Below are 18,086 nucleotides of genomic sequence, written 5' to 3' on the forward strand. Positions count from 1 at the left end.
TTTCCTTAGCTGTATAATGATGTAATTGCCAAAGCTAATGGACTATTGCAGTGTGGCCAGTGTGTATGACACAGAGTCTAGTCACACAATGGAAAACACTGGATGAGCTGAGCAAAGAGAAGATCTCATGGCCTGGAATTAGTTTGGCAGACAATCCACACTGCCTAACCTGTGTTTAAGTGGCACTTTAATTTATGTGTTGAGGAGTTTTATGTCTGTCTTGACTTGTTGGGCACAACTCTTTCCTTAACTACTGACATATTTCAACTTTGGGACTCACTTCTGGGATTTTACAGTGTGATGCTCAGCTCTTGTGACGCATGGCTACCGCCAGCATGTGTAGGAGAGGGATCTTGTTCAGTGGGAGCAAAAATAAGTGACGCATGCATGACTAAGAGGGCCAGGAAATGTGCTACTGCTGTGTGTCTAGGTATTCGGGGGCCGAGAGGAACTGTGCAGGGTATTCCCTGCTGGAGTGTCTGGAACAACTCTTTGGGGTGACAGTCGTCCTACCAGCATGCCCGGGACAATGGCTGCCAATACACAAAATATTTTTCTGTTCCTCTGACTGTACCAGCAATGCTGTTCCTAAAGGACCTGTCTGGCGATTTCTATTACCATCTGTACTTAGATAAATGGCATAGAAACACACGTAAAGTACACTGCTGCCCTATGTGCCTTTAGAAAGTATTCAAACCACTTTACTTTTTCCACATGTTGATGCGTTACAGCATTATTGTAAAATGGATTCAACAAATAAAAATCCACAGCAATCTACACAGACTACCCCATCATGACAAAGTAAAAACAGGTTTTTAGACATTTTTGCAAAGGTATTAAGTATTAAAATTAAAAACTGAAAACCATTATTTACATAGAGTTGAACTCAGATTCACAATTACTGACATTTAATCCTAGTAAAAATTCCCTGTCTTAGTTCAGTTAGGATCACCACTTTATTTTAAGAATGTGAAATGTCAGAAAAATAGTAGAGAGAATGATTTATTTCAGCTTTTATTTCTTTCATTACATTCCCAGGGGGTCAGAAGTTTAAATAAACTCAATTAGTATTTGGTAGCATTGCCGTTAAATTGTTTAACTTGGGGCAAATGTTTCGGGTAGCCTTCCACAAGCTTCCCACAATAAGTTGGTTGAATTTTGGCCCATTCCTCCTGACAGAGCTGGTGTATCTGAGTCAGGTTTGTAGGCCTCCTTGGTCGCACACACCTTTTCAGTTCTGCCCACACATTTTCTATAGGATTGAGGTCAGGGCTTTGTGATGGCCACTCCAATACCTTGACTTTGTTGTTCTTAAGCCATTTTGCCACAACTTTGGAAGTATGCTTGGGGTTATTGTCCATTTGGAAGACCCATTTGGAAGTCCTAAGCTTTAACTTCTTGACTGATGTCTTGAGATCTTGCTTCAATTATATCCACATAATTTTCTTTCCTCATGATGCCATCCCTCCTGCAGCAAAGCACCCCCACAACATGATTCTGCCACCCCCATGCTTCACGGTTGGGATGGTGTTCTTCGGCTTGCAAGCCTCCCACTTTTTCCTCCAAAAATAACGATGGTCATTATGGCCTAACAGTTCTATTTTTGTTTCATCAGACCAGAGGACATTTCTCCAAAAGTACAATCTTTTTTGGTTTTGGAGCAGTGGCTTCTTCCTTGCTGAGCGGCCTTTCAGGTTATTTTGATATAGGACTCGTTTTAATGTGGATATAGATACTTTTGTACCTGTTTCCTCCAGCATCTTCACAAGGTCCTTTGCTGTTGTTCTGGGATTGATTTGCAAATATCGCACCAAAGTACGTTCTGTCTAGGAGACAGAACTCGTCTTCTTCCTGAGCGGTATGACAGCTGCGTGGTCCCATGGTGTTTGTACTTGCGTACTATTGTTTGTACAGATGAACGTGGTACCTTCAGGCGTTTGGAAATTGCTCCCAAGGATGAACCAGACTTGTGGAGGTTTACAATTTTTTTCCTGAGGTCTTGGCTGATTTCTTTTGATTTTCCCATGATGTCAAGCAAAGAGGCACTAAGTTTGAAGGTAGGCCTTGAAATACATCCACAGGTACACCTCCAAATCACTCAAATTATGTCAATAAGCCTATCAGAAGATTCTAAAGCCATGACATCATTTTCTGCAATTTTCTAAGCTGTTTAACGGCACAGTCAACTTAGTGTATGTAAACTTCTGACCCACTGGAATTGTGATACAGTGAATTAGAAGTGAACTTATCTGTCTGTTAACAATTGTTGGAAAAATTACTTGTGTCATGCACAAAGTAGATGTCCTAACCGACTTGCCAAAACTATAGTTTGTTAACAAGAAATGTGTGGAGTGGTTGAAAGCAAGTTTTAATGACTCCAACCTAAGTGTATGTCAACTTCTGACTTCAACTGTAAGTATTCAGACCTTTTGCTATAAGACTCGAAATTGAACTCAGGTGCATCCTGTTTCCATTGATCATCCTTGAGATGTTTCTACGAATTGATTGGAGTCCACCTGTGGTAAATTCAATTGATTGGACATGATTTGGAAAGGCACACAACTTTCTATATAAGGTCCCGCAGCTGACAGTGCATGTCAGAGCAAAAACCAAGCCGTGAGGTCGAAGGAATTGTCCATAGAGCTCTGACACAGGATTGTGTCAAGGCACAGATCTGGGGAAGGGTACCAAAATATTTCTGCAGCATTGATGGTCCCCAAGAACACAGTGGCCTCTATCATTCTTAAATGGAAGAAGTTGGGAACCACCAAGACTCTTCCTAGAGCTGGCCGCCCCGCCAAACTAAGCAATCGAGGGAGAAGGGCCTTGGTCAGGGAAGGGACCAAGAACCCGATGGTCACTCTGACAGAGGTCTAGAGTTCCTCTGTGGAGATGGGAGAACCTTCCAGAAAGACAACCATCTCTGCAGCACTCTACCAATCAGGCCTTTATGGTAGAGTGGCTAGATGGAAGCCACTACTCAGTAAAAGGCACATGACAGCCCGCTTGGAGTTTGACAAAAGGCACCTAAAGGACTCTCAGACCATGAAAAACAAGATTCTCTGGTCTGATGGAACCAAAATTGAACTCTTTGGCCTGAATGCCAAGCATCACATCTGGAGAAAACCAGGCACCATCACAAACACCCCCAAAGCATGATGCTGCCACCACCATGCTTCACGCATGGTGGTGGCAGCATCATGCAGTGGGGGTGTTTTTCAGAGGCAGAGACGGGTAGACTAGTAAAGATCGAGGCAGAGATGAATGGAGCAAAGTACAGAGATCCTTGATTAAAACCTGCCCCAGAGCGCACAGGACCTCAGACTGGTGCGAAGGGTCACCTTCCAACAAGACAATGACCCTAAGCACAGGGCCAAGATAACGCAGGAGTGGCTTCGGGACAAGTCTCTGAATATCCTTGAGTGGCCTGGCCAGAGCCCGGACTTTAACCCGATCAAACATATCTGGAGAGACTTGAAAATAGTTGTGCAGCAATGCTCAACATCCAACCTGAGAGGGTATGCAGAGAAGAATTGGAGAACCTTCCCCAAATAAAGGTGTGCCAAGCTTGCCAAGCATACTCAAGAAGACTAAAGGGTTTAATTTCTGCCAAAGGTGCTTTAACAAGGTACTGAGTAAAGGGTCTGAATACTTACGTAAATGTCATATTTCTATTTTTTATTTTTAATAAATTAGCAAACATTTCTTAAAACCTTTTAACCTTGTTATTAAGGGGTATTATGTGTACAGTCGTGGCCAAAAGTTTTGAGAATGACACAAATATTAATTTCCACAAAGTTTACTGCTTCACTGTCTTTAGATATTTTTGATGTTACTATGGAATACTGAAGTATAATTACAAGCATTTCATAAATGTCAAAGGCTTTTATTGACAATGAAGTTGAAGTTGATGCAAAGAGTCAATATTTGCAGTGTTGACCCTTCTTTTTCAAGACCTCTGCAATCTGCCCTGGCATGCTGTCAATTAACTTCTGGGCAACATCCTGACTGATGGCAGCCCATTCTTGCATAATCAATGCTTGGAGATTGTCAGAATTTGTGGGTTTTTGTTTGTCCACCCGCCTCTTGAGGATTGACCACAAGTTCTCAATGGGATTATGGTCTGGGGAGTTTCCTGGCCATGGACCCAAAATATCGATGTTTTGTTCCCCGAGCCACTTAGTTATCACTTTTGCCTTATGCTGTAAAAGGCATTGTTCGTCACCAAACTGTTCCTGGATGGTTGGGAGAAGTTGCTCTCGGAGGATGTGTTGGTACCATTCTTTATTCATGGCTGTGTTCTTAGGCAAAATTGTGAGTGAGTCCACTCCCTTGGCTGAGAAGCAATCCCACACATACATGGTGTCAGGATGCTTTACTGTTGGCATGACACAGGACTGATGGTAGCGCTCACCATGTCTTCTCCAGACAAACTTTTTTCCGGATGCCCCAAACAATCGGTAAGGGGATTCAGCAGAGAAAATGACTTTACCCCAGTCCTCAGCAGTCCAATCCCTGTACCTTTTGCAGAATATCAGCCTGTCCCTGATGCTTTTCCTGGAGAGAAGTGGCTTCTTTTCTGCCCTTCTTGACACCAGGCCATCCTCAAAGTCTTCGCCTCACTGTGCATGCAGATGCACTCACACCTGCCTGCTGCCATTCCTGAGCAAGCTCTGTACTGGTGGTGTCCCGATCCCGCAGCTGAATCAACTTCAGGAGTCGGTCCTGGCGCTTGCTGGACTTTCTTGGGCGCCCTGAAGCATTCTTCACAACAATTGAACCGCTCTTCTTGAAGTTCTTGATGATCCGATAAATGGTTGATTTAGGTGCAATCTTACTTGCAGCAATATCCTTGCCTGTAAAGCCCTTTTTTCGTGCAAAGCAATGATGACAGCACGTGTTTCCTTGCAGGAAACCATGGTTGACAGAGGAAGAACAATGATTCCAAGCACCACCCTCCTTTTGAAGCTTCCAGTCTGTTATTCGAACTCAATCAGCATGACAGACAGCCTTGTCCTCGTCAACACTCACACCTGTGTTAACGAGAAAATCACTGACATGATGTCAGCTGGTCCTTTTGTGGCAGGGCTGAAATGCAGTGGAAATGTTTTTTGGGGATTCCGTTCATTTGCATGGCAAAGAGGGACTTTGTAATTAATTGCAATTCATCTGATCACTCTTCATAACATTCTGGAGTATATACAAATTGCCATCAAACAAACTGAGGCAGCAAAATATGAAAATTAATATTTGTGTCATTCTCAAAACTTTTGGCCACGACTATAGATTGATGACGGGAAAACAACAATTTAATACATTTTATAATAAGCCTGGAACGTTACAAAATGTAGAAAAAGTCAAGGGGTTTGAATACTTTCTGAAGGCACTGTATATATGCATGGTATCACTGGTCACTTTAATAATGGTTACTTACTAATTTACTCATTTCATATGTATATAACACTCTGACATTGCTCGACCTAATATTTATATATTAATTTCATTATTTTACTTTTAGATTTGTGTGTATTGTTGTGAATTGTTAGATACTACTGCACTGTTGGAGCTAGGAAAACAAGGATTTCACTTCACCCGCAATAACTTCTGCTATATCTGTGTATGTGACCAATAACATTTGATTTGATTTATTACAGTGTTAATCCATCCCATTTACTCTAGGCCCGGGCTTCTAATAATTAACTGGTTGATGAGCTGATGCAGGTTAGTTACAACTGTGGTTAGAGCGAAAAACCTACAGGAGGGTCGCTCTCCAGGAACAGCCCTGCTCTAGGCATACACACATTTTGAGCTATTCAGCATATTTCATATTGAACTGCTGCCTGTCACCATATCTTACTTCTACATGACTCAGGGACACGCTAAAATACTTGAATGGTAAGCTCAGTTCTATTTTCAACACTTATCAATTCAATATCTCAACCCCATATTGCTTCGGTGGCATGATCAGAGGGCTCGCTCAGTCTTGCATTGTTTCCAACAGCTCACATGACCTGTCTCTGACCCTGGTCTGCTCAGTCTGCTCACAGACACTCCCCAGATTTAAGTGCAACAATGAATATTGAATTGCAGCAATGGCACACTGGGGAGCAGGGAGGCAATAGCTTACCTCAGCAACTTAGACATAGCAACCTTAGTGCTATCAGACCTCTCTATTCACAGCCCATAGAACAGAAGTGCCCCTCCAGTTCCAACAGTGATCAGACACCACAGGATACAGGACCGGAGCTGTGGACTAACTGACTGGGTTACTATGTATTTCCTATGGGCAGAACATTCCATCCACATTAAATCCTATCACTGTAAAAATGTTCTCAGTTGATAAAGAGAAGCAGTCCTTGTATTAAACTAACTAATGTGATAGAAAATATTTTAAAAGGCATAACTACCCACAGGGCTGTAAAGGCCATGACAATTTGTATATTATGCTGGGCAATTTATACATTGTGTTTACTATGCCATTTTTCTAATTAGTTTTAAAGGTATATTGGCAATAAAATGGCAACTGTATTTAGTCCAAATCAATCAAAAGTATCCTAGTTTGGCATCATTTAATGTTGATGTATTTTATTACAAGGCTTCATTCTGGGTCTATGGCTTTAAGACTTCTGTGTTTGCAAAACCATAATGGTTTCGGTATGGTAGGAGTATGAAATAACACATCAAATCAGCCGAGCAGATTGGAGAGCTGGGATTGGCTAGAGGACAGTCAGGCGGAAACTCCTACTTACTCTCAACATGTGGTGCCAAATACTGGAGATTTGTCTCAAGGTAGCACAGTAAACTCAATACCCCTGGATGCTGGAGTGATACAGTATCTTACAAAGCTGCCAGAGCTGACCATAAATCACTGCTGTTATGGCTCTCTGGAGATAACATTAAAGCTACCTGTGAAAGAGTGAAATATTAAAGGAGAAGTATTTTTCATCTCCAAAATAAAAACAGACCTGCATAGTGCCCTGGGTCTTATCAATCAAGCTCTCCTCTTTAACATAACTACAAGACCACCTGGGCAGTGCAATCTTGAAAATGCTTTAAAATTTGATGTTTGAACTACACTGAACAAAAATATAAACGCAACATGTTAAGTGTTGGTCCCATGATTCATGAGCTGAAATAAAAGATCCCAGAAATGTTCCATTCGCACTAAAAGCTTAATTCCCTCAAATGTTGTTCACAAATTTGTTTACGTCCCTGTTAGTGGGCATTTATTCTTTGCCAAGATAATCCATCCACCAGACAGGTGTGGCATATCAAAAAGCTGATTAAACAGCATGGTCATTACACAGGTGCACCTTGTGCTGGGGGACAATGAATTGCCACTCTAAAATGTACAATTTTATCACACAGCACAATGCCACAGTTGTCTCAAGTTTTGACTGCAGGAATGTCCACCAAGCTGTTTCCAGAAAATGTCATGTTCATTTCTCTACCATAAGCTGCCTCCAACATAGTTTTAGACATTTTGGCAGTGCGTCCAACCCGCCTCACAACCGCAGACCACGTGTATGGCGTAATGTTGGCGAGCCGTTTGCTGATGTCAATGTTGTGAACAGAGTTCCCCATGTTGGCGGTGGGGTTATGATATGGGCAGATATAAGCTATGGACAACGAACACAATTGCATTTTATCAATGGCAATTTGAATGGACAGAAATACTGTGACAAGATAATTTTGAGGCCCATTTCTATTAAGGTACAGTATATGTGACCAACAGATGGGTATCTTTATTCCCAGTCATGTGAAATCTATAGATTAGGGCCTAATGAATTGATTTAAATTGGCTGATTTCCTCATATGAACTGTAAATTGTTGAGCATAACGTTTATATTTTTGTTCAGTATATTATGTACATTGACAACAGACAAATAGATCCAAACTATCAACTTTGTATATCTAAAATATCTCTGAAACCCACAGCTTGTCAAATCCAATGATGTGTATACATAAACTCTGGAACGAGTCATGCTATGCATTGGCCAATTAGAGGCTTTGAAGCCACTGGCCGCCATATTGGTACTGCCCAGAATGAGAAGTCTTCCATAGGAGTATTTCAATAAAATGTTTCATGGACAAAATTAAGTGTATTTTAGTATTTATATGATGAATTGGGGACAGTAACCAATGATGTGTATAAACCCTGGATAACTGACAGGTGGTGCTGAATTGAAGCCACCTCGGAGCCATCTTGGTATTCCATTGTCAAAAAAGATTTTGGAAGCTATAGAAATGCATTTGTTAATGTTTACATTAGTTTTTAACACGTTTATTATATTATAGACACCTTTAATGCATACGTTTAAATGATATGCGAGCTAAACATAAATGTAATAATATATACATTTTTAAATGAGAGTACTAATGTTACTGTCCCCTCTACAACAAAAAATACTTAAAGACACATAATTTTGTCCTTAAAAAATTTAATTGAAATACTGTAGGATTCCATTAATTCCTGTGGAGCACTGCTCCTACTGGGCAGTGCCAATATGGCCGACCGGTAGCTTCAAAGCCTCTCAATGACCAAAACATAGAAATAGCAACCCAGGGGGTATAGACATCACTGGCAGTAACATTACTACCACAGATAGAACAATTAGGCAGATATTTCACCGGATGTATAAATGTGAAGCATCCGGCTGGCGTTTCCACTCACTACCAAATATGGTGACAAGAAGAAGCCAATTGGCCGGCAGTGGGAGAAGATGGTATGAGATGGATTTTGGCCGAGATATTGCACATTTTCTCATCGATTAAACATTTGATCTCAATACAGTTTTCTGTTCCCAAAACTACAATCTGTTACGTACAGAGTAGACTAAGTTCTGTAGATTTTACCCTTCGACATAGTTAAAAACTTGCGTTGTTTAGAAGGAATGCAAGGGTGAATTGAGTTATTGCACATGCGCACTTCACAGAGTAGGCGCTCCCTACTACGACAGGCTGTGGTCTATAAAGGGTTAGTTATAAAAAAATATACTTGTTAGTAGACCTATACTGTGAATAAATGCTATATTTTTATTTTATTTGTTTATGTTCCGTTCACATAATATAATTCAAACGTATGCAGTAAGGTGTCTAATAGAATATACTTGTCAAAAACAAATGTAGACATTAATAAATGCATTTATATAGCTTCCAAAATATGGCTGCACGGTGGCTTCAAAACAGAGCCCCCTGTCAGTCAGCCAGGGTTTATACACATCAATTGTAAAATCCCCCAAAATATGTAATAGAATAGACCAGCATTATCTATTTTTTGAACTGGACTCTGGATCTTTTAGTATTACATAAGGTGAAAGGAAAGTTGCCAATAGGTTCTCAACTGGTCACTAAATGTTCCACAATCCTGTACATTAATATGAAGAATACTTTACCTGCTGAGGGTCAATATTTGCTGGAGATCAGCAATAAAACAATATACTTAGGACACAAAAGCGCCACCATGTGGCAATACTGCGTAGACCCGCCATCAGAAAAGTGAAATAGAACATAGCGCTTCATTATTCCCCGGAATTTCTTTAGTTATAATGTATGTTGTTCATGTTATTATTATTATTATTTTTAACTATCAGAAATGCATATTGGCTTAGTATTGCTTCTTACCTTATCATTCATTATACAACAAACATCAGTGAAGCACATGAAGATGTTTTGTATTGCTAATTTACTGGAAACTAAGTGCAACGAAAATGCTAATTTAGGCCTAAATAAATATGCCATTGTTTTTCTTTAGCTACCTACTGAATAATACAGATTTAAGACATGTGATGTATTTCATTATAGCGCGTCGTACATTCACTGAGACGTGATGCCTATATTATAGTGAGCGAATGATTATTGTCCCCTTCATTTCGCCGTACATTCTCCCTCTACAACCAAAAAGATGGCAGAAGCACCTCCATGGCCCAGACAGTTTTTCTGTCACAGATGTTCGGAAGAGATCAGCCCTCGCCTCCCGGTAAGTGACGTTGACAAGAAGCAAGAAGTTAAAGACAATAGTCGTGGAGAGTAGATACATTGATGTTGGTCTTGAACGTTTGGAGTCCTTCGCATTTCTAGCTAGCTAACAGCCACTCTGGCTAGTATCTAGCTAAGCAGTACGCTAACGTGAGCTAACTAGATTGTCCATGTCTGGCAACTGACAGTTATCTAATGAGAACTAGTTAGCTAATATTTTAAGCTGGAAGGATGGTGTGTGAAATCAGAGACTCGCTATCTAGTTAACCAACTAACCTAACCGTATCTGATATGGTTTTCGGTTAAGATGGCTAGCTAATTAGCCAGCCTGTCTAGAGTTGCGTCGGTTGTAACTAGCTACTGTAACTAGCTTGGCTGTGTACGTGCTAACTAGTTTACTTAGCTAGGGCATTACATGTATGCAAGATATAAATGTGACTCACATATCTAGCTAGCAAGAAATCAGACATGATGGGACAAGCACTCTTAGCCAAGGAATGCATCAGAACGTCCTTTGATATCAGTCAGCAATGCTTGGCAATGGCATGTGATGACAGTTACGTCCAGATTAGCAATGAATGATTACTAAAGGATTTCATTCAGTGTCCAAACAGCCTGTAGGCCTTATGACTACATCCAGATCAGCTGCAGCAGAGGACGATTTGTATTTAGCTGGTCGTGAGATATTGATTTAATTAACCATTCTCTCCAAGGAACAGTTTATTGTAAATATTTCCATTATGGCATTAAGGTTTTCTCTAGAAAGCGTAGACATAGGTTGGTCATTTGCTGGCATATTCCAATGCCAAATGTAAAATATTATGTCTAGTGTTGAAATGCTAGTCAGTGACAATGGCATGTTGCATTCTTTCTGTGTGTGTGTGCCATTCAGTTAAATCACACCAGCATAACAGTCAGGGCCTGGAACAATCTGTCATAGAATACTAAAGGTGTCTCACAATGAAATGTTCATCTGTAGGCTTTCCCCAGTTTGGTGCTAATGACAACTGAATTACATACTGAAAACATTTCAAGTCCTTCCAGGATTATTTGTTGATTATGCTTGTTCTTTGAAGCTGTCCATGTTCATAGTTGAATGTAGTGAAGTAGGAATTCAATAGCTATGTGCTCAATGTGTGGTAGTGAATGTGAAAAGGACACCTAAAGTCATTGTAATATTTGTTTGCAGGATTACACATGTCCACGGTGTGAATCTGGCTTCATCGAGGAACTGCTGGAGGAAAGAAGGTTTGTTAAATGTGTGATGGCAGGCATACTGTTGACATTCTGATTAAAGATTTCAATTGATTTTGTCACTTGGCATCACAGAACTTTTCACCTATGATTACATCAATCTGGTCAAGAGGGTGTGCACAAATATAAAAACATATTTCCAAAATTGCTAACTGTTATTTTCTATGTTTCTCTTCCTGAACAGCAGTGAAAATGGGTCCACATCCACCATCTCCAGCGGTGATCAGAACCAACAGTCGTTAGAGGTTTTTGCAGCTTATTCATTCTGCTTATTGATAAACCCAGGCTAGACCATGATATTATCTTATCAAACACAAAAGCACGCCTCTGTGCATTCTGGAAAGATTCCATCAGTTGAATTTTGATGTAGTTGGGATTTCTGTTGACTATTAACATTGAATAATACAGAAAGAACTCCAAGTAATTTATGAATGTGGCTGTATGTTAAATGTCCTTTTCTTGTAGAATGTGGACTTGTCACACATGGCTACATTCCCATCGGGTTACGGACAATTTGCTCTGGGTGTCTTTGACGACTCCTTTGATTTTGGAGCGGGGCAGGGAACAGAGGACAACCGCGACACAGAGAACCGGCGGGAACAGGAGATGGCATCAAGGCAGCGTTACGGCGCCAGGCAACCTCGCGGCCGCCATGACATCCGGGGACAGGCAGGGAGACATGAGGGAGTGCCCACTCTAGAGGGGTAAGCTCAGTGACTTGTGGGACCTTTTTAACTTTATACGTGTCAGCAGTTCCCAGTGACAAGCTTGTCTCTTTTCATCTGAGCTTTGATGATTTAAATCAAATCAAATGTATTTATATAGCCCTTCGTACATCAGCTGATATCTCAAAGTGCTGTACAGAAACCCAGCCTAAAACCCCAAACAGCAAGCAATGCAGGTGTAGAAGCATGGTGGCTAGGAAAAACTTCCTAGAAAGGCCAAAACCTAGGAAGAAACCTAGAGAGGAACCAGGCTATGAGGGGTGGCCAGTCGTCTTCTGGCTGTGCCGGGTGGAGATTATAACAGAACATGGCCAAGATGTTCAAATGTTCATAAATGACCAGCATGGTCCAATAATAATAAGGCAGAACAGTTGAAACTGGAGCAGCAGCACGGCCAGGTGGACTGGGGACAGCAAGGAGTAATCATGTCAGGTAGTCCTGAGGCATGGTCCTAGGGCTCAGGTCCCCTGAGAGAGAGAGAGAGAAAGAAAGGGAGAATTAGAGAGAGCACACTTAAATTCACACAGGACACCGAATAGGACAGGAGAAGTACTCCAGATATAACAAACTGACCCTAGCCCCCCGACACAAACTACTGCAGCATAAATACTGGAGGCTGAGACAGGAGGGGTCAGGAGACACTGTGGCCCCATCCGAGGACACCCCCGGACAGGGCCAAACAGGAAGGATATAACACATGGCTACATTCCCATTTAGCTTGTCAACCATGTTCTATGTAAGCAATGATGAAATTAGGTTTCATTTTTGGATGCATGCAGAACATAATCATGTTTTTTTTTTGTCATCTTGTGTAGAATCATTCAGCAGCTAGTGAATGGAATAATCGCCCCTACGGCAATGCCAAATATTGGTGTGGGACCCTGGTGAGTATAATTAGTCTCAGGATACTGGGATGTACTATGCCCCCTTTTTAAATACATTTTTTATGTTAAACTTTGAGGTCAGCCAACTGACTCTTTTTCTTCCATCTGACAGTTGTTTTTTTTAATATTCATTTTTATAGGGGCGTGCTCCACTCAAACCCCATGGATTATGCCTGGGGTGCCAACGGACTAGATGCAATCATTACACAGGTACGTATTGACTGTTTACCACTCACATTATTAAAGTTTCTAAATTAACCGTCAAAAAGCACACAAATGCCTGCATATTTGCATTGTGAAAATGGTTGCGTTTGGACAGCAAGATCTGCGCGGTATGAAATAAAAATGTATTTTTTATGTGTCCCTTAGTTATTAAATCAATTTGAGAACACTGGCCCTCCGCCAGCTGACAGGGACAAAATCAAGAGCCTTCCCACAATCCCAATCACACAGGAGCATGTTGGTGAGTGACCCTGAACATTAACACACATGTACAGCACAGTCAATTGCATCACCTGTGGGCTGGACTTGTTGTGGTCTTGTTCTTTTTCTACAGAAGTCAGTGAGTCATAGGGTTTGGTGGTGTTTTTAAGCCATTTACATCTTGAATTTGTTTTGTTTCCAGTCTCAGGTCTAGAATGTCCAGTGTGTAAAGAAGACTACAGTGCTGGAGAAAATGTTAGGCAACTTCCATGTAATCATTTGTTTCATAATGATTGCATAATACCTTGGCTTGAACAGGTAAGACCTTCCCACTCATATACCCTTCTTTTAGTGCTATCATTGACAAAACCTATATGACCTTACCCCCCCCCCACATCACCTAACCACAAACATATATTGGCCCACATATATTCTCCAAGGCAAGTTAAGTGGTCAGTAAAAACTACTGGCCCTACTTTAAATTCTTGAAGATGACTGATTTATATAGTGATGTCTTCTGTGTTTGTGCCACTGTGTGCTTCCACAGCACGACACATGTCCAGTGTGCAGGAAAAGCTTGAGTGGACAGAACACCGCTATGAATCCTCCAGGTCTATCAGGGATGAACTTTGCTGCGGCCTCATCCCCTACACCCCCGTCCTCCACTTCAACCAACAACGAGAACTCAGCCAACAACTGCTAAAAAATCATTCTCCACCTCACACCACCCTGTGAACTGCCCTGAGTGGGTGCCAGTCTCTGGCTGTAGAGGGGAACTAAGAGCACACACCCAGTCTCATTCTCACTTGGAGCGCTGTCTCACACTGGACTGGAGCCAGCAGGAATCCAATCAAATGAAAGTCGATGCGTTTCTTCCCCACCTGAGGCTCTCCTCAAGCCTTCAGGAATAGTGCGCCTTGCCGGGTGGCTGACCCCCTGCCTGGGGGAGAATAGGAACATTAGGGGGGGGGGGGGGGGTGTCACTCTGGAAACCTCATCATGCAACAACAGATCAAGCCAGTTAGTCCTGCATTCTGAGGGCAGACAAGGGTGGGAGGTTTTTCTGGTCTCTTACCAAGACAGAGTTGTTTTACAATGAGAGGTATGTTCATTTTAATACTTTGGATGCACAGCAATTTGTGAAAAAGGATAAATATATTGCATTCACTTTTTTTTTTTTTAAGTAGCATCCATATCTGTACAGTTGTAGGCCTCAACATGGAACTTTCAGGAGTGGAGGAGAAAGGAGGCTAAGTATAGGATGTCTACTTGGTTTGGATTCTGCATCTTGTTTCCATGGATTGGAAACATCTTATCAAATTTTAAGTGTAAGTTTTTTTTTTTTAAACAAAAGTACGTATGAATTTATCATTCATACTTTAAAAAAACAAACCATTTTCTCAAACAATAACAACGCTACATAAACAAAAGACCAATAAACCGATGCACACACATTTCAACCAACATCGACGACATTACACCTGTTCCCACCGCAACCATACACATGACGTATGTCTCAACCATACACATCACGTATATATCTCAACTACACTCCCCCTTCATCCCCTGGAACTTTCCAGTGCTTGTAGCACTATGCCATATGGCCTCAAATTGCACTGTTCTGATTCTTTGTAGCCCACACCTTTTTAAAATATTTAAATAATTTGATTAATCCACTGTTGTAGTGATGGAGGATAATTTTATTTCCAGTTTGAGTATAAGTATGGTCCACCTGATTTGGGTATCTCAGTTTCTTACTGACTTAAGTTGCACTGATATCATTGTTTTGCTCTTTCAATTAAGAAACAAACTACATTTGGCTTGGGGCTTTTTGGAAAATTTATTTGGATGCTGGATTGTCAAATGTTACTGAATTCCTTTAACTACAGAGGGAAAATCCATTGTAGTTAACCTTCTAGACATTCAGCCTTTTCTTATTCAATCATACATAATCAGTGAGTTTCAGTGCATTTTTTTTATACATGAAGTTAAATGTGAAAAAAATCACAAAATAAAATTAAGTGAAATATTGATTTGCAGATTATGTAAACCCCTGAACAAAACAATCAATTTGAAAATAAAGATGTTTTGGGTGCTACCGCTCAATATTCAAGTGAATAATTCTATATTGGTTTATTTAAATATATAAGCTTATCATAAACATGTATGGATGGACATTTAGTGCTCGGTAGTTCAAACATGTATATATTGTCCCAGAAATGATAATGCTATCAGACCAATATCTTATTACTCATGGGTTATCTAGTAGATTTCAGTCACTCAGTGTCTATTACTTATGCATTTCCTCATGACGACATGGGTTTGACACTAGGTGGGAGTGTAATACAAAATGGCTACTGTTTGTCACGCAACCCTCTGATGTGGTTGCCTGAAACAACTATTCATACAGTTTGGAATTGTAGGTAATTGTTTTGTCACCCTATATAAAACAAAGCCTTGTTGCATAATGGACATAACAATTGTTTTCAAGGGCTATAATCAACAATTGTTCTGGGACGGTGTCTCATACTCCCATTTAGAGCAATGATATAACATTTACTACCCTGAGAAGTTGTGAACTCACCAGAGGGTAATACAATGAACTCATTAATGACCAACACTGGAAATTACACACCCCTCTTTGGCAAGGTGTTTGGTTAAGGGAAAATAATTGTTGTCGAGTTTTTTTTTTACTTGTGAGATCCAACAAAGGGCATGTCTTGGATAAACGTTACACAACAAATCCAGTGCCTGCTGTATTTAAGGACCAAATATTTAATTATACGGTATCTAATGTACTTTAAGTATCATTGAATATGCCTATTGTACAATACACCCAATGCAACATTGGTACCTCTCTTTTAATATGAACATCAGGAACGAGTTCATATTTTTAGCTTCTAAAACTGAGTAATTTGTAAATTTGCAAGAGTAGACATGGCAAGTCTTATAAACTTATATTTGAAGAATTGCTTGCCACGATTCTGTTTATATTATAATACAAAACAATTGCTCAAGCTGTCAGTTCCTCCAAAGAAATGTAGTGGGTCTCTAGATTCATTGCCACTGATACACCTACCTATTAAGTGAGATTTCCTGAACCACTTTAAGAGTAAACCATATAAATGGTTGTCTGTGCGAGAATAACATCCATGAGTAACATGCCCCAAAAAATGGAGCATTTGCTTTGTTGTCATTTTCCGAGGGGGGTTTTGTCAAAAACCGTATGAATTCCCAATCTGGCCCTCATACCATCATGGCCTCCTAATCATCCCCAGTTTCAAACTGGCTAATTCATCCCACCTCCTTTCCCCTGTAACTATACCCCAGGTCCTTGCAGTAAATGGGAAATTGTTCTTAGGCAATTTACCTGGTTAACTAAAATAAATGAAGAAACTGCTAACTCGATAGGCGATGTCATGGCGACGTTGGCTAGCTAAACTCATGCGCAGCAACACGTCATCGGGTCTAACTGTGGCCTTACTGAGCATGTACAGGCTGTCAACTTAAAAGCAGTGGACGTTGAACACATTTATAGCGGCAAAAAAATATATAACCATGGTATGTATGAAAGGGATAATTATCTCGGGGCTCTATGCGTTCTCTGGGGAATAATGCAACTCCGTGGAAGGTCAGTTCCACTCTGCTAACGTCGTGGAACACATCTTCCACGTCGTTCATTATTTTCCACGGAACGCATAGCCAGCCCTTCGTTGATTATCCCTTCCATCTGTACTGTTTTGGGTGGATGACTATTTAGAGTTTAAATACATCTTTATCTTTACAATCTAACTACATAGGCCTATCTGTGTGATCCAAATTTCCATAGAGTAAGATTTTTTTGTTGACTCCATGTAATCACATTTGTTACAATTCCATGTTGCACAATCACAAATAATAATGAGGAAGGTTCATGGGCATTACGAAAACCAACACAAAAATACAAAACAAGTCTAGTGAATGTTAGAAAGAGCTTGGGCTAGTATCTAAATTCCTTATCATCAGGATGTTCATTCATTGGAACATGTTGGGGCGGCAGGTAGCCAGGTGGTTGGTCAATAACCAAAAGGTGCTCAGATCGAATCCCCGAGCTGACAAGGTAGAAATCTGTCATTCTGCCCCTGAACAAGGCAGTTAACCCACTGTTCCTAGGCTGTCATTGCAAATAATGATTTGTTCTTAACTGACTTGCCTAGTTAAATAAAGGTATAAAAATTGATCATGTTCAGCTTTGTGCAGAAGTGGAATTTCGATAGCAGCCGCTTTCTTGCCATCACTAGCCTGCTTCCCCCCAGTTACGCACCCCTGCACCTTGGAGGCTGCTGCCCTATACACATAGACTTGGAATTACTGGCCACTTTAATGTCTACATACTGCTTTACTTATCTTATATGTATATACTATATTCTAATATACTGTATTTTCGTCAATGCCTCTCCGACATTGCTCGATCTAATATTTATATATTTCTTAATTCCATTATTTTACTATTAGATTTGTATGTATTGTTGTAAATTGTTAGATACTATTGCACTGTTGGAGGTAAGAACACAAGCATTTCGCTACACTCGCAATAACATCTGCTAAATATGTGTATGTGACCAATACATATTGATCTTATCAACAGTAACAGAGGAGAATGCCATTTTCACGTTTCCTAGAAAAAGCATAAGTTGTCCGACTTGCTGTTGGTGCACGTGTACCTCCATCCACTTTACTCTCCTGACTTTCGTCTACATTCGGCTACTTCCACCTTTACCACTCAAACCCTGGCCTTATCTGCTAACGGAAGTGTGAAGAGTCTGTTTCCGCAAGCGTTCCC

General features: G+C 40.6%; 1 protein-coding gene and 1 long non-coding RNA gene across 2 annotated transcripts; one reads left to right on the forward strand and one right to left on the reverse strand.

The window, feature by feature from the left end:
- The first annotated feature begins 9,494 nt into the window (after positions 1–9,494).
- LOC110524267 (E3 ubiquitin-protein ligase RNF126) lies at positions 9,495–15,382 on the forward strand. The gene is made up of 9 exons (XM_090235481.1): positions 9,495–9,979; positions 11,168–11,226; positions 11,417–11,477; positions 11,698–11,936; positions 12,773–12,841; positions 12,982–13,051; positions 13,211–13,304; positions 13,467–13,582; positions 13,812–15,382. The coding sequence occupies exons 1-9, from the start codon at positions 9,905–9,907 to the stop codon at positions 13,965–13,967; spliced, it is 939 nt and encodes a 312-aa protein (XP_090091607.1). The 5' UTR covers positions 9,495–9,904; the 3' UTR covers positions 13,968–15,382.
- Positions 10,688–18,041, reverse strand: LOC149983547 (uncharacterized). The gene is made up of 2 exons (XR_016496225.1): positions 17,968–18,041; positions 10,688–12,424 (listed from the first exon to the last, which is right to left on the reverse strand). It is a non-coding gene; the product is annotated as an uncharacterized LOC149983547 (long non-coding RNA).
- Positions 18,042–18,086: the final 45 nt, after the last annotated feature.

The sequence above is a fragment of the Oncorhynchus mykiss genome, chromosome 5 (genome assembly GCF_057628025.1).
Source record: "Oncorhynchus mykiss isolate SJ-2025 chromosome 5, ASM5762802v1, whole genome shotgun sequence".
NCBI classification, from domain to species: Eukaryota; Metazoa; Chordata; class Actinopteri; order Salmoniformes; family Salmonidae; genus Oncorhynchus; species Oncorhynchus mykiss.

Bases quoted from the DNA above. Each gene is read 5' to 3' on its own strand.
- LOC110524267 (XM_090235481.1), top strand. From the start codon at position 9,905: ATGGCAGAAGCACCTCCATGGCCCAGACAGTTTTTCTGTCACAGATGT. The intron at 11,478-11,697 runs GTTTTTGCAGCT...CTTTTCTTGTAG, and splicing joins AGAACCAACAGTCGTTAGAG to AATGTGGACTTGTCACACAT. The intron at 13,583-13,811 runs GTAAGACCTTCC...GTGCTTCCACAG, and splicing joins TAATACCTTGGCTTGAACAG to CACGACACATGTCCAGTGTG.